General features: G+C 51.6%; 1 protein-coding gene across 2 annotated transcripts; it reads right to left on the bottom strand.

Moving 5' to 3' along the window:
• Positions 1-10957: 10957 nt before the first annotated feature.
• Positions 10958-24316, bottom strand: INKA2 (inka box actin regulator 2). Of its 2 annotated transcripts, XM_086391805.1 has the most exons (3): positions 24082-24270; positions 12166-12249; positions 10958-12004 (listed from the first exon to the last, which is right to left on the bottom strand). In XM_086391805.1, the coding sequence occupies exon 3, from the start codon at positions 11857-11859 to the stop codon at positions 11401-11403; it is 459 nt and encodes a 152-aa protein (XP_086247931.1). In that variant the 5' UTR covers positions 11860-12004; positions 12166-12249; positions 24082-24270; the 3' UTR covers positions 10958-11400. The 2 variants fall into 2 exon arrangements, with proteins under 2 accessions (XP_086247931.1, XP_086247929.1); XM_086391803.1 differs by having other exon boundaries at positions 10958-12249; positions 24082-24316.
• Positions 24317-24355: the final 39 nt, after the last annotated feature.

Below are 24355 nucleotides of genomic sequence, written 5' to 3' on the forward strand. Positions count from 1 at the left end.
AACTGATAGCATATTAGTATTTATGGCTATTTAAGTGTAATAACTTTGGTTATATGAGTAATATTATGATTTAAAGGAGACTTGATGTCATAGTTGATTGTTTGCTCTTTCCCACTTTGAATACAAACAACTTGAATGGCTTAGTAGTGCCCCAATCATAGTTTTAAAAACTTAACAATAAATATGTTATCTATAATTTTACCCTCCACCAGGGGGAGCTTCAGTATCAGTTAACGCTTCTGCCAGCATTGAATTAAAAGTATATATTAAAGCCATCTATTCTATAAACACTGCGTGCCTCACCAAGAGGCAATAAAATGCCTTCCCTCATGAGTTTTTAATTGGACAAAGAAGATATAAGAAATTCATCTGAGATATGAATAGTAATTCACTAGTGTGTCCACAGGGTAAATTCTCTTAGAAATGTTTCGAGATGGATAGTGGTATTACTCTCTTCCCCTACAACTTTGAACTGATCTCTTGCACCTTAATTTGCCATCATAACTGGTGCCTTTTACTCCTTGGTGAAACAGTATGCTTCTTAGAAGTTAGAATATACTTGGAAAAAGTTACTCCTTGGGAATATACTAATCTTTATTACCACCTTTATTAAAATGAGATACTTGGCCTGGGACTGTTTTTTTCCACATATGGACATTCTTCATTTTCTGAACCTCCCAATTGCAAATATTTTGCCTCATTATCCTCATCGGTACATATGTCTTGGCCTGGGACTGTTTTTTTCCACATATGAACATTCTTCATTTTCTGGACCTCCCAATTTCAAATTTTTGCCTCATTATCCTCATAGGTACATATGTCTTTGTTAGCTCATGATCCAATTTTTGTTTTCAGGACTGAGGGACAGAAAGATATAAAGATTACCTTAGTATTTTCCTTTGTAAGCAATCAGTAGAATGTTAGAGGGTGTAAAATACACTCATAAATATGTGTGTTGTGAAACCAAAGTGTGAAGAATTGGTCAGGTATTTGGAGGAAGGAAACAAAACCTTTGTTTTATTAGGGCCTTGTACTTATTTAAGGTGCTACTTAAATGTGTGTTAAAATAAAATAGCCCTTCTTGACTCAGCTCCAGACTTGAAAGGGAAGAGTGGTTTGGTTGCTTGTTCAGGGTCTGGAAAGAGCCCATCTTGCTGGGAAGGAAATGAATGTGAGCTTTGAGGCAGTCTGGCCACCCAACTTTTAGCATTTCTATTCTCCAAAAATGTAAAAAATGAAAATTATTTTTGAAAATGTAGTATCGACATTGCGTTCAACATGGATTTTTCTTACTACAGCTTCATCTTGGGTTTGTTGAATATATAGTCCATTCATCTAATGCCATATCTTGCTTAAATATTCTTGTTGAGAACAGTTGGAGACTTTGAACTGGGTGCCTAGTTCTGTTTTCTGGGAGACAGCATGAATTCTATTTTGCAGACATCAACAAGAGCTTGTTCAGAAGTTTCCTGTGGTTCTGGGCCCAAGGTGTGACATGCATTTCCTGCTGATCGCTTCTCTTAAGAAGCATGGGCTTGGCTGTTCCTATTGAGGAAAAATCTTAATAAAACTTCCCATTTTAAGCAGTGATGTGACTCTTATTTTGAGGTGTTGTTTTCAATGCACTTTTAAAAGCTTAACCAAATGCAAGTTCTTGTGCCTACTTTCAACCATGTAAAAATTCTTGCAGGGTTTATAAAGCAGAACAAGGTATGACCCTTACAGGCTTATCAGCAAATATTCACTATGCCTCTTTGGTTTGCCAGGTGCTGACCTGCTTGTTGGGAGTGCATCAGAGAATAATACAAACCAAAATCCCTTCCCTTGTGGAGTTTCTGGCAGGTGGCAAAAGGGTGTGTGTGTGTGTGTGTGTGTGTAGCACTATGGAGAAGAGAAGGAGAGTAAAGGGGCAGCAGTTTGGGGCAGAGGGAATGTGGTGCTGGTCACAGGTTTAGGTTTCACTGAAGTTACTCTTGCATAAATATTTGAAATGTGCAACCCATATACCTGCATGGGGGAAGAATGGCCTTCCATGCAGTGGAAAGGGTCTGCAGATGCCTGATGTGTTGGAGGACCAGCAAGGAGCCCAGTGTGGCTGGAGCAGAGGGAGCAAGGGGGAGAGTAATAGGAAATAACAGAGGTGGTGGGATTGGGTGGGGGCAGATTTCCTTCAACTTTTACTGAGCAGAATCCATGGAAGGGATTTTGGCAGAGGATATAAGATGTTCTGAGTCAGCCTGCCATCAGGATAACTCTGGCAATTGATTTGAGAATAACCTATAGAGGGCCCAGGATGGAAGCAGAGGGGCCAGTTAGGAGACTGAGTAATCAAGTCTGGAAGTGGAGCCAGCGGAAGTGCTGACACATGTAGAATGTGTGTGAGAGAGAGGAGTCAAAGATGACTCCAAGATTTTTGACTGATAAGGTCGTGAAGGCTGTGACGGGAACAGGTGTGGGAGGGGAGCAGGAGCTCCATGTTGAACATATCATGTGTAAGACCGTGTCAGATTCTAGAGTTGTACATTAGGTGGTTAGATACGAGTCTGGCATTCAGAGAAGGAGGTCTGGACAGGACATTTACATTTAATATTTAGGAACACGAAGCTGAGTAGGATCACTAGGATTGATTATTGACAGAAGAGACCCACAGACCCCATCATGAGGTTGGGAGATGAAAAATTAGCAAAGAACACGGAGGTCACTGGTGACCTTGATGGGCCATCAGTAGAGTGGTGGGGGACAGTATCTGGAACAGATATAGAAGAAAGTGGAAGCAAAGACAATGGAGATGTCAAGCATGGATTACTCCTAAGCTGGGTGAAACAGTGCACGCGTGTGTGCTAATAGGCACACAGGTGAAGAAGGATAGGAGCATGGGCCGGTATGGTGGCAGAAGGAGAACAGTATGTGGTATAGAAACTGGTAGGTCACAACTAATAAAAAGTACTATAAAGGTACTTTATAAAGTATGTTAAAAGTACCATAAAGGTACTTCATAAAGCAAAGTAGCATGAGAGAGATGCTTTCTGTTCCAGGAGATATGAAATGCGTCAAGAGAAGGTTTTAAAGGGTGGAATCAATAGGTGAGACTGGGTTGGAATGTTACAGGCTGATTTCAGGAAAAAGCAAATGCAGAAGAGGAACCAGGAGTGATACGGTTTCAGTTGGTGTTAACGTAGAGAGGCTGGAGCCACATGGTGACAGTCATTGAAACAAGTCAGCAACTCATAGGTTGAGCTGGGCAGATGGCAAGCACACAGCAGCATATGGGTGAGTCCTGCAGAGGCAGGGATACGGAGATCTCCAAAATGGAGGGGATGGCAGTTGCAGGGTGGTACGGCGTACTCTAGGGATTCTAGTAATCTTCCCAGCCTTCATTTCTCACTTCATTTTCCCTCTTTCTCTAATGATGATGATGATCTCAGGCATATGGTTATGATCGTTCCCAAACAAAACTCCGTTTAGAAGGGAACCAACATTAGCACTTTGAGACTCAAAGACGTAAGAAAGGACTGAAGAGTAAAGTCCCTCTTTTTTGCTTTGTATTCTTCTGTTTCACCTATCATAAGTCTGCTCCCCTCAAACCTTTGGTACCTGGTGGGCATGAAGTAAATATTAGTTCACACCTTCACACCCTCCCAAGCGCTCCTTCTTTACCGTTATTTCACAGCAGGAGACAGCAACCCCTCTGGCCCTTCCTTTCTCTGGGGAACTACCATTTGAGTGAGAAGGCTCAATCCACCCCTTTCTCCCCAAGATCCCATCATCCAGACCTTCCCTTGTGGGTAAAAAGCAAAGCCACAACTTTGTAGCCCCTGTTCACCTTGCCTTTTGCATCACTAGTGTCTTTCCAATTGGATGGGTTGGGAAATTTGAAGGAGCCACCAGGATTAAAGGGGTGCTAAGTATGCGGTCCTCCTATTCTGGAGAGTGGGACTTGGAATTGTGGAACTAGGTTGGCAAATTGTGGGACTCGATAGGCACTGGGCCCTGCCTGCCTTCCTGGAAGAGGATGCATTTAATGGAGAAGTTTAAAGAAGATATTTGATCCCTGTGTTCCTGGTAGGGTCCTGAAACCAAGACCAGGAGCTTTGGGACTCTTTGGGCCCTTGAAATCATGGATGCAGTTGTACCTGACCCCTTGTTTTCTGGAATATAAATTGATATACTTGGACTGCAAATCAGGGATTCTGACAGGAGCAGGATTCCCTAGGTCAGTCCTGGCACAGTGCACACAGAAGGCTTCAAGTGACTCATTGGGGGCATCAGGGGCAGAGTTACCAGCCTTGGCACGTCTGCTCAGGGAGCAGAGTCTATGCAGGGATTTCATTGATGTACTCAAACCATTTGGAGGAATCTGTTGCTTCTTGCTTTTAAAAAAGTGTCTGTGCCTGATACCCTCCCCTTTCCCACCACATCTCCACAAACAACTTGAATGCTGCCTTGCTGGCAGCTCAGGCCCTGGGAGACAATGTCTGGAGGGTGGCCAGTAGTAGGACTGGAGGTAGGGAAGGCGCTCAACACCCACCTCTCAGCTTCCTTCCCCCTTGCCGCACCCTGACTCTCCACAGTCACAATGAGGGAAGGAGAATCAAGCAGACTTGATGTCCCCAGGAGGGGTGGGGATCCCTGGCAAAGCAGGTTAAGAGAAACTCCCAGGGTACGCAAGACTGGGGTCAGATGTTGCAAAAAGGGACAAGGAGATGAGCCAGGTCAGGAAGACCTGTGGAGACAGAGCAAGTAGAAAAAGACAGAACTTGGAGGCTGGGGTAAAAGCCATGTCATCCAGGATGGAGCAGACGTGGGAGAAAAGTGACTGCGCTCACCTGCAGGGTCTGAGCCCTGGGTCCCCATGACAGCAAAATAGGGGCAGGGAGCTGGCAGGGAGGAGGGCCGGGGCTCCCCAGACAGTGTTACAATAGAACTGGCCTGAGAAGCCAGTATGGAGATGCCAAAGGAACAAGCCAGGGACCTAGGGCACTGCGCAGCAGCTTGGGAGGGGGTTTGTGATGAGTTTGCTCTCATGAAGGTGACATGGGCCCAGCTCCCCTCTCCTGGGGAGTGAACCGAGTGAGATTTGGGCTTGGGTAGGCAACTGAGAGGCTGTGACTGCTGATCTTTTCTAAAGCAAGAGATGCAGGAGCCGGGCTCAGCCCGCTCCGGGGGCTCACTCTGAGGGGTAGAGGTCATGTGGAGAGGAATGGGGAAGAGGAGTTGCTGCCCTGGAGGTATTCACAGTCTGGGGTGACTTACAAAATAAGTCCCATGTTTGGAGGCAGGCACAGATACAGCCTCCAGGGAGGGGTTTGCACAGGAGATGCCCTTTAAACTAGCGTGAAAGATGAATAACAAGTCAGCCAGTCTGAGGCAGTGGGTAAGGTAACAACAGGTCAAAGACTTAAAGGCATAAAAAAGCCCAAGCTTGGAACAAAGTGCTCACCTCCCTGGAGCATCAAGTGGGGGGATGAGAAGTGCACAGAAATAAGGCTAAGCAAGTCCGTTGGGGCCTGTAGGGCAGGGCTGGGCCTGTGAACGACCACGGGAGACAGGCCAAGTGAGGATGAAGTCACAGGATCCCAACGCTTCCTTCAGATCCCAGGCAGCGTTTCCTCCCAGCTGTGTGCTCCAGCACCCCCACCTTCCCACCCCACCCCACCCCCCCCCCCCACACACACACCCTGCCCTGTCAGCAGCAGGAGGTGAGGAAGGGGGCTGAGGGAGGCACAGGAGGAAGGGGAGAGCAGCCAGGGGAGTGACATGTGCAAAGCGGAGGAAGCAAGAAAACAAAACCTGATTCTTCCCTTGGATGGGGACACCCACCCCCGCAAACCAGGTGCCATCTGCTGTGCCCAAACGCCCTCTCCCTGGCCAGTGGGAGGAACTCGAGGGCAGGACCAAGGGCCCGGGTGGTGGTTGGGAAAAGGCAGAGCTGCAGAGCGTGCAGGAGGTTGTTCTGGGCAATGATTTCTGGAACAGGGTGGTTATCTTGAGGGGTGGGCCAAAGAACAGGCAGATGGGGAATGGAATCTGTGGAGAGGAAGCCAGGGAGCGTGGCCACTGTGGCCTGAGACCTGTGGTTCAGAGATCCCGCTCCCTCCTTGGCCCTGGGCCCAGCTTGGCCCACAAGAAGGCCAAGTGGGAGGTGCAGTCATGGTCCCTTGTCAGATTATTCTGGCCCCAAGCACTGTGTGGAGGAATAGGTGCCCAAGAAAGTCTCCCTCCCACTTTGTTCCTTGGAGACCTCTCTCTGACCAGTAACAAAGATGCTTTCACAGAGTTATGGGGGCGGAGTGTGGGGTAAGGACACTTAGAGGGCCAGGAAGAAAGAGGAGGACTCCAGTGGGGGACAAGAATGTGGACTCTGTTTTAGGGATGTTGGAGAGACTGACTGAATTGTGATGCCCTTGTGTGCATGTATGTGTGCGTGTTCTGGGCTTGGGGGGTGTATTGAATACATCTGGGGCTTGGTGGTGGAGGGTGGAGGGAAGTGCCGGAACTGATTGAAGGGCACAGGGAGAGGAGCAGGAAATAGGTCCTCTGTCGACCTCAGAGGGAACCTGGGAACAAGGTTTCATCATCCTGTTTGTTTTAAATGCTGGGTAGAGGAGTCAGGGCTTCCCTGGTGGCTCAGTGGTAAAGGGTCTAACTGCCAGTGTAGGAGACTCGGGTTTGATCCGTGGATCAGGAAGATCCATCCCCTGGAGAAGAATACCCGCTTCAGTATTCTTGCCTGGGAAATCCCATGGACAGAGGAGGCTGGAGGGCTACAGTCCTTGGGGTCACAAAAGAGTCAGACATGATTTAGCAACTAACAACAACAAGGGGAGTCGGGCATCCTGATAATAGTAGGAAGAGGGGACTGCAGTCTGGGGTCCTGGGCCCCTGCTTTGTTCTCTGCCAGGCCCTTCTAAGCCAGCACCCTTCCCCTGGTGGCACCAGCCTGAGCTGCTCATGATGGGTAGGACTCGAGGAAGCCTCCCTCTCACCCTGTCAGAGGTAGTGGATTCTCGGAAGGCAGCCACAGCCAGGACTGTGAAACCCTCAGGGGGGTGGGGGTAGGGGGGAAGCAGAGCTGTGGGGCCAGGCAGGGACTCCGGCAACTAAGGCCTTAAAGAGCACACAGATGGGGGCCTGACTTCCTCAAACCATCAGAACTTGGCGCGTTCACCTCTCTAGTCCTTGCCAGGAATTCGAGGGCCCTGAGGGTTTACAGTGAGGGAGAGCTGGGGTGTGGAGGGGGTGAGTGCACCCTCCAGCTCGGCCTCAGGCAGTGGGGGGTTTTCAGGCACCATTTCTGAGCTCAGCCTGTGCTGGGTACCCACTCTGTACCCAGCCTCCACCCCACCCCAACACACACACACACGCACACATATCCTTCCACGGAAAAGTGTAAATTGTTTGCTGTTTGGCCAACAGCCCATCTGGGGAACATTTTTACAATGTACAACATGTTTGCACTTAGGTCTTCTCTGATCCTTGCTATAATCCCGTGGGGTAATAGGGCCAGAAGAGGAGACCAGGGCTCAGACAAGGCTGTTTCCTATCTTTCAGCTTTTTTACCCTGTTTCACATGGTCAGTGCCTGAAGTGAAGGTCGGTCATCTGATACATAGCTGCTCTGCTCAGGGTTCTAGACCTGGAGGTGCCTCACGCCCTCACATCTCCCAGCAGCCCTGCATGATCTCTGTTTCACACTGAGGACAGTGAGGCTCAGGGAGGTCAGGCAACCCCATCGAGCTTACCCAGTGATGAGCTTACCCAGTGACGAGCTTACCCAGTGACGGGCAGTCTCCTAGCCCTGCTCCCCAGAGAGACAGGCTGTGCTTCTGTCTCATGGAGACGCTATAGGAAATGTTGCTGTGACTTGGCAAAGATGAAGGGTCCCCCTTTCTCAGGGATGTGTGGTGGGGACAGAGCTGAACGAGGCCTCTAGTCCTCAGGGCAAGTTTGAGTTCAGATCTCACCCTGAGGGGTGGTGCAGGGGAAGTGCTGGAGGGAGACAGACCTTCTGGGAAAGAAGGGTCCCAGGCCTAAAGAGATGGGAAGATGAAGGAGACCAATCAGCCCTCCGGCCACACCAGCAGGGCCTCTTTTAGCTCCTGCTTGTGGTCAGGGATAACCTATAGACACACTCTGGTCCCAGGGCCACAGAGTGGCCATGTGGGGCCCCGAGCAGATGCCTGAGCCAGTCAGGGGACCCCTACACCTGCCCAGGGAAGTGAGCCAGGTGTGAGGCAGGCCCCATGCCAGGGAGGGTATTAAATGAGTTTCCAACTAATTTGCATGTCCTAATTTCCCATAAAATGAGCCCCAGGGGCAGCATTAAGCTGTCAGTTTCTACTTCCTTCCACTACTGCCACAAGGGCACACACGGCCCCCCACATTCCTGTATCGCTTAGGCTCCACGCGTTCCCATTTACCTGTCCCCTCACTGTCAGTAAAACACAGTCTCCATCATTTCCCCAGCAGGAGCCCAGAAGGGGAGGGAGAAAGAAAAATAATGGGGCAGCAGGGGGACACAAATGAATCGACCCTAGTCTTTCATCAGCAAAGCACGGGATGGGGTGCGAGCTACATGAGCCCTGTCAAGACCCAGGCGAAATTCCGCCACAGGCAGCCAGCATTCCATTTATTCTCCATGCGTGGATAATGCGGGGAGGACGGGTTTTGTTGTTGTTCCTCTTGACTTGGCTTTGGAGTAAATACGGGCAGTTTGTGGGGCGGTGTGAAAGCTCTAGCCTGCAAGTCAGTTGGAACTGCTTCAATCCCAGCTCTGGCACCTGGACCCTGGGCAAGTCGCTCACCTTCTCTGAGCCTTCTCCGTGTAGAGTCAAGAGTAACAGCAGCCACTTCCTGAATGTGGTCAGAAGGAAATAAGAGCGTGAAGATGCCAGTGCCCAGCACTTGTGAATTTGTGGCAGCAAATGTCACTAACTGCTTTGTCCTGGTCCAAGTTACACTGAGTTTTCATTCCCTCGGATCCTTTCTGACTCACTGATGGGTTATGAGTTGCTTCTTCCTGCTGGATCCCTTGAGTCAGGAATACTGGGTCCTTGTCATTGGTCTGTTGTTAGTTCCAACTGCAGTACCTGGCATGGGGAGCTGTTGAAAAAGTTTTGTTCAGTTGGTCTGCATTGCAGTGACTGGTCTACAAAGCAGATGAATGGCCAAGAAGTGACTTGGTTTCCTGTATGATCATAGCTGAATCAGAGCTGGTACCTTCTTGAGTAACTGCTGGGTAGCTTCTGCCCCAGGCTTTCGTGATAGCTCAGATGGTAAAGATAGCTCTGCCTTCAGTGTGGGAGACCTGGGTTCGATCCCTGGGGAGGGAAGATCCTCTGAAGAAAGGAAATGGCTCCCCACTCCAGTATTCTTGCCTGGAGAATTCCAAGGACAGAGGAGCCTGGTGAACTATACAGTCCATGGAGTTGCCAAGAGTCGGACGCGACTGAGCACCTAAGCACACAGCAAAATTTCTCCTTCACCTAGCAGCCCATCTCTCCCTATCTCAGGACTTAACAAATCAGTAGGTGGAATCTCTACACACACACCACCCTCCACCGCCCAAGGCAGCCACGGCCAATGAGCCTTCACCTAGGTTGGATTTCGGATCTCTGTGGAGACAGAAAGGATGGGTGGGGGCTTGCTCCTTCAGAAGGGGCTGGCTTGGCTGGCAAACTCCAAGGATAAGAGAGGAGAGGACAGAGGTTTTGGATCCAGTCGGCCCTGTTTCGAATTCTGGTTCTTTCATTTGTTGGTAATCTGATACGGGCAGCTTACATGACTCCTGAGAGCCTCCATTGAATGACCAGGTATTAACAATACCTTCTAGGGTTATTTTGAAGTTTGAACTGATGTGCACCACTGCCTGGCAAATAGCCAGCTCTAAAAAAAAAGAGGGGGAGGGAGAGGGAGAAGCACTTTTCCGCTTGTGGCTTCCACCACCCAGAACTATACATCTACCATGTGATTGCGTGGGAATTTGAGGGTGACCCTAACCACCTCCTAAATAGAGCTGTGGGGCTGCTCATGCTAAGCCCCCTCCCTCCATCTCTCCCCTGGGGGTCCAGGATTCAGGAAGAGCCTTTTTTTCCTCCACAGTTTGCTATTAAATGCTCTGAGGGCAGGAAGGCGTCTTGCCTCTAATTGCAGCTGTCACCCCCCACCCCCATCAGGCAGAGGGGAGTTCAGCCAGGAGAAGGCAAAGGAGGAGGAAGGGAGTGCCCTCTTGGGCAGGCTCGGCCCAAACAGCGACCCACATTGTCTTTTCCCAGCCCGTGGGTGTTCCCCACCCAAGTGGGCGGGCCCTGGATCTGGCAGCAGGCTCTCCCGGCCACGTGCCCAGCGAGGCTTTAGGTGCAGCCTCGGTGCTAGAGCGGAGCCGCTGCCCCTCCACCGTGGATTGTTCTGGATGAGCGGAAGATGAAGCCCGAGTGTGCATTTCTTCTTGGCTCACCCTCACCTCGCCGGTGAATTTACAGTTTCCGGTGCCCTGGGTGAGGGTTGTGCCCCCGGAACAGGGTGTTTCGGAAGGAGTATGTGGGGTTCTGGAGCCCAGCATCTGCTCTTTAGTCAGCCACTGCCTGCAGCCCATCCTTGGATGGGATAGCATATCCAGGCTTGCTTCCTCATCTGGAAATTGGGAATATTACCTGCCTTTCTTGCCCATTTACAAGGGAGATCATAGATATGAAAAGGATTCCAAACATTTAGCGTGCCATACAAATACTGGCTTTCTTTCCTGTGCTTGTGGAAAGGCGTGGGCTTCCCCATGCACTCCTTATACTCACACTCCTTATTCAGCTGTGGCCCAGGGTCTGGAGATGGGGTGAAATCTCAAAGGCAACAGAAGGCGGTGGGGTGGGAATTTGCCACTCTGCTCCCACTCCCAGCAGGGCTGGGCTTCAATACCTGTGCCTGGAGCAGTGCTTTGCCAAGGAAGCACACAAGCCTGGGGACACGAGAAACAAGGTCTTTATTGGCGGCATCTCTGGGGAACCTGAGGCCCCAGTGCCAGATCCATGCAGAATGTTCAAGTGAGGTCTTTGGGGGCAGTGAAGGAATGTCAGATGGATTTCCTGGTCTCCTCCCTCAGGCCCTCCCCTGCTGTTACCTCCAGCCCGGTTGCAACACACACACACACACACACTCTCTCTCTCTCTCTCTCTCTCTCTCTCTCTCTCTCTCCCTCCCTCTCTCTCTGTCTAGGAGCTCTGCCCTCCCCTGCCAGCCAGCGCCTGCTATGGCCTCTCCCAACTACAGGCCTGTCAACCCAGCTCCAGACCCTTTTGCTTCTTCTTCGTCCTTTCTTGCGGGAAGGGACCCCGCCTGGCCTCTTTCCCAGGGGCCCAGCACTGGGACCTGGCCCTTTTGGGTTCAGTCATATTTCTGTCTCTAGGATTCAGACCCAAACAGCTGTGTTAATATCAAAGCCAGAGGGCGAGGATTCCAGGGCCTTGGGGCAGCCGGTGGAAGCATTCTCTCCTCTTCTGGGCTCCGAGGCACCTGGGAAGGGGCAATGTCCAGAGCCCTTGGAGTGGCTCCGCTTCTTGACCTTCTGGGAGCGTCCAGCTCGGGGCTCAGAGGCCGTGGGTGTCACCCAGCCTGGTTTCTCCTTCAGCAGCCGGTCGCGGTCCGGCCTCACGCTACGTAAGAACTTTCTGAAGATGTTTGCTGTCAGGGCGAACCTGCGGCCCAGCTCCCGAGGCTGGCCCCTCCCTCCTTTGGGCTCTCCCGCCTCCCCTGTCTCACCCTTCTCGCCACCCTTCTCCAGTTCTGGCAAGTCCAGCCAGTTGCCCACCAAGTCTGCAAAAACGTTGTCGCCTAACACCAGAGGCTGTCGATTCCGGCCCCGGGACATCAACGTGGAGGTCCAGTCATCAGGTTCTGCCAGCTCTGGCCCCTGCTGGGCAGAGGGCTGGGGCTCTGGCAGCGGTGTCCTGGGCGGGGTGGCCAGCTCCCTCCCACACACACTCCTATGCGATGGAAACTTGCCGCTGCCGGTGCTGCCAAGAGAAGCTTGGTTGGAGGGGGAGCAGGCCCCAGGTCTGACAGGACCTCTGCTGCCCTCCCACTGAGGGGGCTCGAGCTGTGTCCGGGGGCTTTCGGGAGAACCTGGGGCAGGACCCCCTCCAGAGATCTCCAGCTGCTCCAGGGCCGTCTGTACCTGCAGGAGCTTCAGTTCTTGCAGCGCCCCCATCATACAGTTCATCTGATCCTGCAAGCCATCACCCACTTCCTTCATGGACATCTGCAGGGGAGAGAGCACAGGGCCCATGAGCCAGGGCAAGGGTTGCTCCCCAAACATACACCTCCAGGGTCACTCCAGCCTGCCGCTGACCCCGCCTCTGTATGGCCTACATAGTGCAGATCAGGACTGGGAGAGGAGGAGTTTTAACACAGATAAGGCTGGATTAAGGAAATAATATTGATGGCAGCTGACTTGCTAAGACAGGCACTGTCCTAAGCTACATATAGGTATACACATATGCATATGTATAAATTAATCAAAATTTAATCTCTCCAACTACTCCATGAAAAGTCAAAGTATTCGTCGCTCAGTCATGTCTGATTCTTTGCGACCCCACGGACTGTAGTCTGCCAGGATCCTCTGTCCACGTGATTCTCCGGGCAAGAATACTGGAGTGGGTTGCCATTTCCTCCTCCGGGGAATCTTCCCAACCCAGGGATTGAATCCAGGTCTCCTGCACTGCAGGCAGATTCTTTATTGTCTGAGCCACCGGGAAGCCCACTCTATGTGAAAGTGAAATCGTTCAGTCGTGTCCGACTCTTTGCGACCCCATGGACTGTAGCCCACCAGGCTCCTCTGTCCATGGGATTTTTCCAAGCAAGAGTACTGGAGTGGGTTGTCATTTCCTTCTCCAAGGGATCTTCCCAACCCAGGGATCGAACTTGGGTCTCCCGTATTGCAGGCAGACGCTTTACCGTCTGAGCCAGTAGTGACTAATACTGTTCTATTTTACAGATGAGGAAACTGAGGCACATAAGTAACTTGCTCAAGATGACATAGATAGTAAGAGGTGGGGCCGAGATCAGTTTGAGGGTACAAAAACTTCTGTGTCCATCTGTGTCCTCTGTGTCTCTGCCTGCTTCTCTTTAGCCTCCACAAGATGAGGATGACGATGACAATAACAGTTTGTGAGCAGTTACTGTGAACAGGACTTGAGCTAAGTATTTTGTGCACACCATCTCGTTTCATCTTTATATAAGCCCTAGGAAGTTGGTATTATAATTCTCATGTTAACAGATCCATTAACCACAATGCAGTGTGAGGTAACTTGCCCAAGGTCACCCAGCTCATGTTGCTGGGATTCAAACCCAGGACATCTTACTCCCAATGCTAGAGTCCTAACCACCAAGCACCACCTCAGGAGGGCTAGGCAGTGGAAGAGGGTTGAGAGGAATGTTAGGGGAAGAGGATGAGCTCAGAGAGTAGGCCTGGGGTTTCATTTTACTGCTGTTCACATTTGGCTGGTCAGGAGAGAGATAAGGAGCCAGGAAGCTTCTGTTTGCTGAGACCCCTGCCCAGCTCTGGGGCTTCCCAAGGGGCACAGTGGTAAAGAAACTACCTGCTAATGCAGGAGACAAGGGTTCAATCCCTGGATCAGGAAGATCCCCTGGAGAAGGAATGGCAACCCACTCCAGAATTCTTGCCTGGAAGATTCCATGGACAGAGGAGCCTGGTGGGCTGCAGGACATGGAGTCACAAAGGGCTAGACACAACTGAGCAACTGAGCACGCACGCATGCTGCTCAGCTCTGCCCGGCCCTTCTCGCCCTTCCAAACACCTGTTCTCTCTCAGCTGCTCTGACTTAGCTCCAGCGCTCTTCCTGTCTTCTTGGCCCAACTGGCTACACTGCCCTCGCCAAGAGTGGGGACAGGGTCCCCAGCCCCGTTGTGGGTGTCTAAGGCCAGAGCCCCAGGTGCCAGCTGGAAGGGGCTGAGAGACTGACTTGGGTGAGGGCCCAGTTTGGAGGCTGGGCAGGGGATGTTGCATCTGATAACATTCACAAGGTTCCCGTCCCCGGGGCCCAAGCTGCCTTGGTCCTGCCAGCTCCCTCTCCAGATCTGCTCAAGTTACAACAGCAAACCTCATGTGAGGGGACCATCTGTTTCTTAAGCCCCCTGGAGACCCACAGGGATCATTTTACCTCCTGGCCTTGTCCTAAGGCAAAAGGCCCAGCCCATGGGGTGCAGGGCTGGAGGGGCTCAGAGCGGGGGTGCAGAGGCTCTGCAGCACTGATCCTCTTGGGCTTTGGGGTCAGACCCGCTCCTGCCAACTTTGGCTTTGGTAGGGGTTTGGGGCCCTGGCCAGGCTTCCCTGGTGGCCAGGCTCTCCAGAGCCAGCAGTGCTAACGGACAGTGGAAGACTGACCGACCGTCCCTGAAGCCAAGGAGGCCTTGGCTGAGTAAAGAACTTCCCACACTCAGCACCTTGCCCAAGAAAGAGCAAGAAGTGGTGGTCAGGCCTGACAGCCTGGGGTCTGCCAGGCTGCTGGGCAAGCATGCTCCATCTGAGTGGTGGCAGCAGTAGCTAGAGACACAGCCTGTGGTGTGCCCGCATGTGCAGGCAGCCCCTTGCTCTGTCTCCTGCAGCTGCCACCTTCCTGACTCCTTCCTTTGGGGGCAGCTTGGCTACAACTGGAAGACCCAGAGCAGAGTCAGGAGACTCTAAGCCCTGAACCAAACTCCTCAGGGTCCCTTCCTGGCAAACTTCTGCTCTGACTCTTCTATTTTTGTCCCCTCCCTTGTACACTCACCCCAACCTGGAGCCTTGGGGTCAAGTTTGGCTTTTCCACCCCGGCTTCTGTCCCCGGATGCCGCACATCTGTCCTTCTACTCTCTGCAGTGCAGCAGGAGCCTCCTCGCCGGCCTTCTGGCCACCAAACCACAGACATCCAACCCTCAGAAGCATAATCTGCTCCCATATACACCCCAAGCTCTCGTCAGAACCTCTTCCATGATACTTAAAATGCTCACCCCTCTCAGAACTGCCCCAGCTCTTCTGTGCATGTAAGTGGTGTGTCGTTCATGAAACATTCATTGAGCATCTACTTCTTGGGGGCAGAGACTGAGGTCTGCACATCAGTGTGTTACCCCAGAACCCAGCCAGCACCGCTGCACTTGCTACATATCCATAAAATGGACACAGAGTACCCCGAAGTCACCCCTCCTGGACTGCTTGCTGTCCTCTGACGATCAGTCACTACCCAGGGAGAAAGAGTCAGGGACGCTTCTCAAGGTTTAATTTCACCAAGAGGCACGGAGTCGGAGCTCGCAGGTTTCCTTCCAGAAGGCTGAACACAATCCAGATCAGAGGCGGTGGGAGGAATGAAATGACCCCATTTAATTTCTTCCAGTATGGAAAAATCCTTAAGAAATAACTCTGACATTTTGTACCTTTTTTCCCAGTGACAATGAATGTGTGGGTAATGTATGAACTCAGGGCTGCCCATTAAAAAGAGGCCCCATTTAAGTAAATAAGTGCTGAAGTTACAGCCCTATGGAAAATGATAGTGTTCTGGTTAAGATCTTGGGTACTGGAGACAGACAGAACAGGGTTCAAATCCCAGCTCTGCCATGTAATCTGGGAAGGCTCTTTAAAGTCTGTCTTTTAATTTCTGAGCTCCTTCCTGGCCCAGCTTTGAACAGATGACATGATGTAATGTGTGTTTGTATGTGGCTGTTTTCTTAGTTTAAGACTTCCCAAGAACTTCCGCCCATTTCTTCCTCAGTGAACCTTAACACAGAGTAGGGACAAAATTCTGTCCATCTAACTGGCCCAATCAGGGAGAAACGTCTTGTCCGGTCCCTTCTCCCACCCTGGCCCCACACAGAGGAAGGAGAGGGGAAGGAAAAGGAAGCCTCAGCACCCCCCTGCCCACTGTCCAGCCGGATTCAGTCAGCTGGGCATGGAACGCTGACACTGGAGGGCAAGAGGCAGCTGTCAGGGGGCTGAGAATGGAAGAAAGAAGGCCGAGTCTGGGAAACAGGGAGGCCAGGGGGTGTTGGGGAGGTCAGAGCATCCGCTGGGGCCTGACTGGGAGGTGAGCTGCCGTTCCCTGCAGCCCCAGGGGAGTGATGTCACCCAAGCAGAAAGAGCCAGAGGGCAGGCTGCTGTCTTCCCCAGAGCGTGGGACATGATCAGATCCCAGGGTGTCTCTTGCCGAAGAGCGACAAGAGAGAGCGGTGCTGGGTGGCTGTAAAGGAAAGGGGCCGAGTCTGAGAGAATCCTGAGCTAGAAATGAACAGTCAGTCCCCATCTCCAGGCTGCAGGTGCTGAGCTCCTCTCTGGCCTTCCGTTGCCAAATCGCACCCGACTTCCCCAGGGCTCAGCCAAAGAAGTCACATGCATGTGTGGACCCAGTCGTGCCCAACTCTTTGTGACCCCTTGGACTGTAGCCCGCCAGGCTCCTCTGTCCATGGGATTCTCCAGGCAAGAGTACTGGAGTGAGGTGCCATTTCCTCCTCCAGGGGATCTTTCTGACCCAGGGATCAAACCTGGGTCTCTTGCATTTCCTGCATTGGCAGGCGGATTCTTTACCACTATGACACCCTGGGAACCCCTGGAAAAGTTGCAAGAGGGTCTAATTAGTTCTGATTGGTGGGAATGGCTTGAGTGGGAATGGCTCTAACAATCACTATTCTCTTTCTCCACCCCAGCTCACACACACTCGTACATGCCTATACACACATGTATGCACACGTGTACAGAGGTAGCCTGCTCCCCCACCCGGCACAATACCCATGACAAGTGTATCCTGTGTGAATCCTTTCTGAGAAAGGTCTCACCGCCTCCTCGCGTCCATACCACCCCACAGTCCATCTCCCGTCCCCAGCACTTCCTCTAAAAATTTCTTTCTTGTCAAACTTTAGTCTCTCCCGCTGCAGTCTAAACTGGCCCTGGCTTCCTCCCTGTGTCAGAGGTGGATGCCTGCAGGGAACCCCGGTGTGTGCAAGGAGCCCCATGCTGTCCTGTGGGGACCTGGGTGCTCCAGCTGACTGACTCGGCCACTCAACATGACGTGGACTCACCAACCTTCTGTGCTCTGGTCTGAGTGTAAAATGATAACCCCTCACGTGCGTGCAGCACTTGCTCTGTCTTCTACGTGACCGTGACCACAATTACTAGGAGGCTGTCGAGGCAGGTGGTGTTACCCCCACCTAACGGATTAGGAAACTTGGGATCTGGGAGGTTTGTTTTCTCCCTCAGTGTTTGCCCGAACACAATCCCCTAGACTTTACGTCATGATTTCATCATATCTATAAATGACCTAGGCTCCTATTTAATACTTTAATCTGTTCATGTGAATAAATGTTTTTATATGGAAATTTATATGAAACGTATATCACTTTCCATAAATAGATGGTAACACTTTCTCTATTTAAAACTAAGTTTTTCATCTGAGTATCTCCTGATTATCTTGACCACCTCCAGTGGAAACACTGATCCATAGATTGAGGTTCCGAGGTGGATTAGGGGGAGGACTGGGATGCCACGCCTGGCCTGAGCTTTCCATGTCATCATAATCCCTGAGTTTGCAGCCTCGTGGGATTGTTGTGAGAAGAAACCAGGACTGTCAGTGTGATATGTGAGGGCAATTTTATCATCATACAGGGAGGAAGAGCATGAAGTCTTGGAGGGACTCCAAGACCCAATTCAGTTCATTTTCACGGAAGGCATCTCTTTACTGACTCATCTGAAAGGGGAAAAGAGGAACTGCCTGCCTGGGGCTGAAGGGGAAGATGCTGCTGGGAGGCCAGACCCCACCATCCCGACCCTCCAGCCCCGAGCGCTTAATGCGGTAGTGTGGTGTCAGCTGTCCATGGACAGCTCCCCCCACTCCTTGGCACTTGCTGGGCCTTTTGTGGTGTGGGAGGAGTGAGGATGGGAAAATGTGACACCAGCATCCTCGGCAACCTTCCCAAGCCCTCTCCTAGGCCCCTGACTGATCCCACAGCTGTGCCCGGCATCTATCCATCTCACGCCCTCTCCCAGCTCAGCCAGAATCCTTTGACACAGGCTCCAGCTCTGCCCATAGACCTGGCAGTGTGCCCTGCTTCGCTCCCCCCACCCCCATTACTCACAAGATCCCCACACAGTTCCTTTCAACCCCTCTGGAAGCTAGAAGAGGGTTCAGGGCCGGAAACGGGAAAAGCCCCACTTTTGCCAAGTGGCCCATTCTGCAGCTCAGTGAATAGGGACCTTCACAACCCCCTGCTCTTGGCTGGAACTCTCAACAGGAAGGTAAAGCAGAAACTGTGCCAAGAGCTGGAGGAGGGACGGGTGTGAAATGCATGAGCCCACTTTCCAAATGAACAATCTACTGGGGGGCCATGTGCCTGGGCAAGAGGCAGACAGACTGAGAGACGAGCCAGTCTTGCCCCTGTAGGGAGCTCAGCTCCCAGCCTCACTTTTCCCCTGTCCAGCTTTAGCCCCTCTCCACTGCAGCCAATCAACCCAGTTCCTTGGGCATCCAAGGAAACCCAAAAAGCTATCTTCCTTTTCTCCTTTCTGGTTTGGGTCTTCATACTCTACTGCGTGGTCTTGTAGTAACCTTCTAACTTATCTTCCTGCCTCAATTTCCTCCCTCTCCTGCCATTTCCACCCCCTACCACCTCCTAGATCCCAAGGTACATCTCTAATTACTCTAATCATGCTGCTCTGTAACACATATGGAAAAGATCAGACCCTTTAGCACGGCATTCAACCCCCCGACCCCTACCACCACTACCACAGTCTGCTCTCAACAGCTCTTTCAGCCCTGTTGCCTTTATTTCTCTACATATACCCTATTTTCTAGCCAAACTCATGTGAGTCTTCAAACCTCCCCTTTAGACAGTCTTCAAACACCCCTATGCTTTCCATCTCTGCATCTTTTGGTCACATCACTTCCTCCTCTGCCTGAAATGCTGTTTTTTCTCCTGTTCCTGTCCCTATTTATCCCTCAAGGTCTGATTCAAATGTCACCTCTTCCATGAAACCTTCCCTGATCCACTAGCTGGAGGGACTCTCTCTCTCTCAGAGCACTGAATGCATGCCTCTCATCAAGCACGTATCCTCTATTTCTGTGCAAGAGATCTGCATGCATATGCTAGCTCTGAGTGTGAGATCTGCAGCCAGACTGGCTGGGTTTGAGTCCTAGCTCTGCCACCTATCAGCCCTATACTGTGGCCAAGTCACTTCACCTCTCCATGTCTCATTTATCGAATGGGAATAACAGAACTCCAACTTCTCAGGGTTGCTCTGGCAACTGACATAATACATGAGCTATCTGGCATATTATATCAAAAATTGTGAATCGATATTAACAGTTAATAATTATATTAACAGTAACCTCATATATGCAGATGACACCACCCTTATGGCAGAAAGTGAAAGTGGAGAGTGAAAAAGTTGGCTTAAAGCTCAACATTCAGAAAACGAAGATCATGGCATCTGGTCCCATCACTTCATGGGAAATAGATGGGGAAACCGTGGAAACAGTGTCAGACTTTATTTTTTGGGGCTCCAAAATCACTGCAGATGGTGACTGCAGCCATGAAATTAAAAGACGCTCACTCCTTGGAAGAAAAGTTATGACCAACCTAGATAGCATATTGAAAAGCAGAAACATTACTTTGCCAACAAAGGTCCGTCTAGTCAAGGCTATGGTTTTTCCAGTGGTCATGTATGGATATGAGAGTTGGACTGTGAAGAAAGCTGAGCGCTGAAGAATTGATGCTTTTGACCTGTGGTGTTGGAGAAGACTCTTGAGAGTCCCTTGGACTGCAAGGAGATCCAACCAGTCCATTCTGAAGGAGATCAGCCCTGGGATTTCTTTGGAAGGACTGATGCTAAAACTGAAACTCCAGTACTTTGGCCACCTCATGCGAAGATCTGACTCACTGGAAAAGACTCTGATGCTGGGAGGGATTGGGGGCAGGAGGAGAAGGGGACGACAGAGGATGAGATGGCTGGATGGCATCACTGACTCGATGGACATGAGTTTGAGTGAACTCCAGGAGTTGGTGATGGACAGAGAGGCCTGGCATGCTGGGATTCATGGGGTCACAAAGAGTTGGACACGACTGAGTGACTGAACTGAATATGTTATTATTATCACTCCTATTAAACTCTAAGTTCTCAGAAGGCAAGATCAGTGTCTGTTTATATTTGTAGCCACATTACTAGTGCCTGGCAAAGTACTTTAAACATAGTATGAACTCAGTAAGTGTGTTCTGAGAATGAAAGACACATGCACACCAGTCTGATTAGTTCATCACTGTGAGTTTACCAAGTGCCTACAACACATCAGGTACTGTGTTATATGCTAGGGACATACAGTTGGGGAGGCACTTGACATAATCTTCACAGTAGCTGTATGCAGTAGGTATACTGTTTTTATTTTTATCATTATTTTATCTTAATTCCTTGGGATCTTAATTCCTTGACCAGGGATTGAATGCATACCCACTGCAGTGGAAGCACAAAGTTTTAACCACCGGACCACAGAGAAGTCCCTAAAGTAGGTATTTTTTAAAATAAAAGAAATTTTACAGATGAGAAAGCCAAGGCACAGAGATGTCAAGTAATCTTCTAGGGTCACACAGAGCCAGGATTTGAGTTCAGTTGGACCTGGAGACCCCAAACCCTGTGCTCCACGCTCTTCCCACTGAGCACACCACCCCACATAATCTAGTCCAAAGTCGTCTCACCCTAGATCTAACCATCAAGGGTGATCACACTATGAGATCCTTTGCAGAAACTGTTTTCTGCCTCAGGAAGTTTGCTCTTTTGCCTCAAGGGCTGAAGGCTGTTCCTAAATGTATCTGCTCTATCACCTTCTTATCTCCTCCTTATTCTGCCTTTAAGCTCTGGTCCTCCTCCATGTACCAGAACCTCCTAAACTTGTGGCCGCTAGTGGCCAAACAACTGTCTTCTAGGAACAGGTTTTCCTAGAAGGACTTTTCTGGCCCGAGAGTCGTCTCCCTGCTGCTTCGCCATGCTTTGGCTAGGACTGACATTCCAGAAGCTGACTTTATCAACTTCCTCCTCCTCTTCCAGGAAGTCTTCCCAGCCTGACTATACTTGACTCGCCCATTATGCACTCTATTTGCTCTTCTACACTGATCTGAACTCATGAGCGACACCCTGTGAGCATCTTTTATCTGCTTCCTCTGTGTGCCTGTGTCTACCCCATTTGTTGGATGCCCTCAAGGGAGCAGCGTATAAGGAACAGCTGGTTTCAAGGCCCATGTTCAGGCAGGGCCTCTCTTTGGCTGCTGGAGTGGGGAGAGATATATTCCCTACTGAATAGTTACAGCCTGACCCTCTCATCCTAATGAAGAAGTGTGTCAGCTGCTGCTACTCTCCTGCTACATTTCAGCCCTGAAACCAGATCCCCATCCTCTTCCGAACAGGGGGAAAGGGCTAGTCCTCTGGACATCAACCTAAGTAAGCCAGGATCCCCCAGTCCTCAGCCTCCCTCCAGTGCTCACTTGTTACAATGCAAATTTTCTGCCTCAGAAAATTTGGAAATTCTGCTACTTCAGTTTTGCAGAAACAGACTCTTCTTGTCTAGATCTTCTGGGCCAAGGGCAGGGCCAGGATGCAAGAGAGGAGCTCAGAACAGCCTCGACAAAGATAATTTCACAATTTATTCTTCATGTTTCCTTTTCCAGCAGCTTTAAGCCACAGCGTCTTCAGGACATATGTTTCTTAAAGGGGATTTAATGGCATAAATGAATGTAGAACTTGACTAGTATTACGTGAGTGCCATTCTTGGGCACACACTAAGTTAAGGCAAAGCTAAGCAACACACAGTCCCTCCTGGATGGGAGGGGAAGATTCTGTCTGAGATGAACACACACTTTAAGCTCATCACACATACTAACTATAAGCCTTTCCTGCACCATCACAGACCTTCCTAACCCAGCCACGACCCAGCTGCATTGAATTCAAACCCCCAAATCCTTAGAGGAGCCAAAAGGCTGAGCCTGAGCTAACAGCTTCATTTTCTCCTTCACTCCCATTGGGAAAACAGAGGAACTGCAATTTGGCTTTGTTACCTAAGCCCTGGGCTGAGGCGTCAGGGAGTGAACAAGACTCTGATAGCTCTGCCTGTCACTCTACTTGGTCTCCTTTCTGGGCAAACTGGCACTGGGGAGGGGGCGGAACACCATGGGTGGAGGAGGGTGCAGAGCTCTCCCATCTGAGTGTCATTCTGGGCCCCAGGCCAGGCATTTGGCTTTCTCTCCAAGAGAGGCAAAGGCTGAAGCTGCTCAGACAAAGGGCCAAATGAAAGCTAATGGGGAGTTGGGTGACTTTAGCCTCTCCCCTTCCTCCTCCCGGAGACTGGGGCTCAAGTCCTTGGCAGGAGAGGGTGCAAATCAAGACCTGGAGCTCAGCTCTGTTCAGATTCCTGTTGCCTCTTTTATTCTCCTGGCATCCACAGGCTGTCTTCCTCCCCTCACCACCTCCCACCTAGGGTGCTGTAAAAAATGCAAATCAGTGGGATTTTAAAATTCAAGCCCATGCCAGGAACACCCACAAACCCTCTATTAAGGCAGATCCTGAGGTGGGTGGTGTGGTCCCAGATTCCAAGCAAAAAAGAGAGGATTCTGCTAGATTCTTTTCTTGACTTGAGTCTTGGACTTCAGACATCCTCTTGGTGATCTTGACCTTTCTCTCTGGTACTGGACAAATGAATGGGAAAAGTCAGAACTGTGTATGTGTGGGCTGGGACCAGCCATTCCAAACTGACATGGAAAGCATGAGAAAATGAACATGAGAAGGGACATGATGGAGACTCTTCTGTCCCTCATCTAAGAAGCAATCCTCTGGGTAAAGTTCCCATCCGAGTGTCAGCACAAAAAGGGCTTCAGGAGGAAGTCCCAGAGAAATGGAGTGGGACAGACAGAGTGCCTGGGCCACCTGACCATGAAGAATCAAAAGGGACCCCTCCTACCCAAGCTGGCCCCTGATACAACTGCCAAGCTCCCTCCTCAGTGTGGAGAGTGGGAGAGGCTGTCCTGGACTCTGGAGAGTACGAGCTGACACTTTCTGGATCCAGGTCTGTTGTCGTGAGCCTGGATGACCCTGGCTCTGAAGAGTAAGAAGAAAAGGGACGGGAGAAAAGAGACCGAAAAAAGGTCGACTCCAAGAGAAACGGACTAAAAGGGACAAAAAGAGACGGAGGCAAAGCCCCCGGAGAGCCTGCTTGACAGGGAGAGCGTGGGGGCCCAGGTGCGGGGACGTCTGTAATATCTATCTGAATTCTGGTGGTGGAAAGAACAAGAGAGGTGGCAGGTGTGAGGGGGTGGGATAGAAAGTCGGTGAGAAGCAACGTGCCGCCCCACAACGGAGTTTCAGCGGGGCGCCCCTCTCCCCACTTGCGCGATTTCCATCCCCGCTCTCCACTCCCCCAGACGGTGCCACTTCTCCCAGCCCCCGCAGCCAGTCCTCTGCACGCTCGCTCCGCACTCCCCAGGCCCAGACCTGACATCTGGCTGGGCCTCCGCTCTCCCGCTCGCGAGCTGCCAGGCGGCGCCCCTCCTCCCGCGCCGGGCCCTCCCCCGCGGGTCCAGCTGCCAGCCCCCTCCCCGCTGGCAGGCAAGCCCAGGCAGACAGCCGGCCGGGCCTGCCCCCGCAGCCGCGCCAGCCCTGCCAAGCCCGGCCGCCAGGGCTGGGGGGCGGGGGTGGGGGCGGCGGAGCCAGCTCCCCTCGAGCAAGCAGTCCCCGGCCGACCTCCTGCCCCGGACAGGGTTGGGGCCGCGCACCCTCCTCCCTGCTCCCCGCGGCCCCGTGCGGCTCCCGCAGCCGGGCATCCGCGTCCCGGGTGCGCCCTCTTTGCTCCCTCGGGATCTCAGGACGCACTTCAGTCGGTCCCTCTCACTGGTTCCTGACTACCTCCCTCTCACACAAGTTTGCTCGCGGCCCTTTTCCCTCAGGACAGGTCCTGTCCTCCGCCTGCTAGCCGCGTCCCCTCCTCTCCTCTCAGGACCTCCTCCGCCCCAGCCAGGTAAGTAACAGTCGGGGCGGAGCAGCCTTCCCGCACCCCGGCGCCCGCTCCGCTCTTACCAGCTCCTGTTTGAGGCGGCGTAAATAGCAGTCCATTTCCCTGTTCTTCTACCTCATGCGCCCATTGGCCGGGCTAGGCTCCACGAGAGTGTCCCGGGGTGGGATCACTGGTCCCACTGAACCCCCGCTCCGAACACCCTGAGCTCCGCGCCTCTCGCAGCGCTGAGCGGAGGCTCTGCTCCCAGGTCTGGACTTCGAGCCACTTCCCCTCCGCTAGCTGCGCGCGGTCCGTGCTGGGGGCGGAGGGAAAAGTGGGACAGCCTATGAGAACTTA

This window comes from Bos grunniens, chromosome 3 (genome assembly GCF_055505025.1).
Source record: "Bos grunniens cultivar Pamir isolate PY7600 chromosome 3, Bosgru_T2T1.0, whole genome shotgun sequence".
Classification (NCBI taxonomy): domain Eukaryota; kingdom Metazoa; phylum Chordata; class Mammalia; order Artiodactyla; family Bovidae; genus Bos; species Bos grunniens.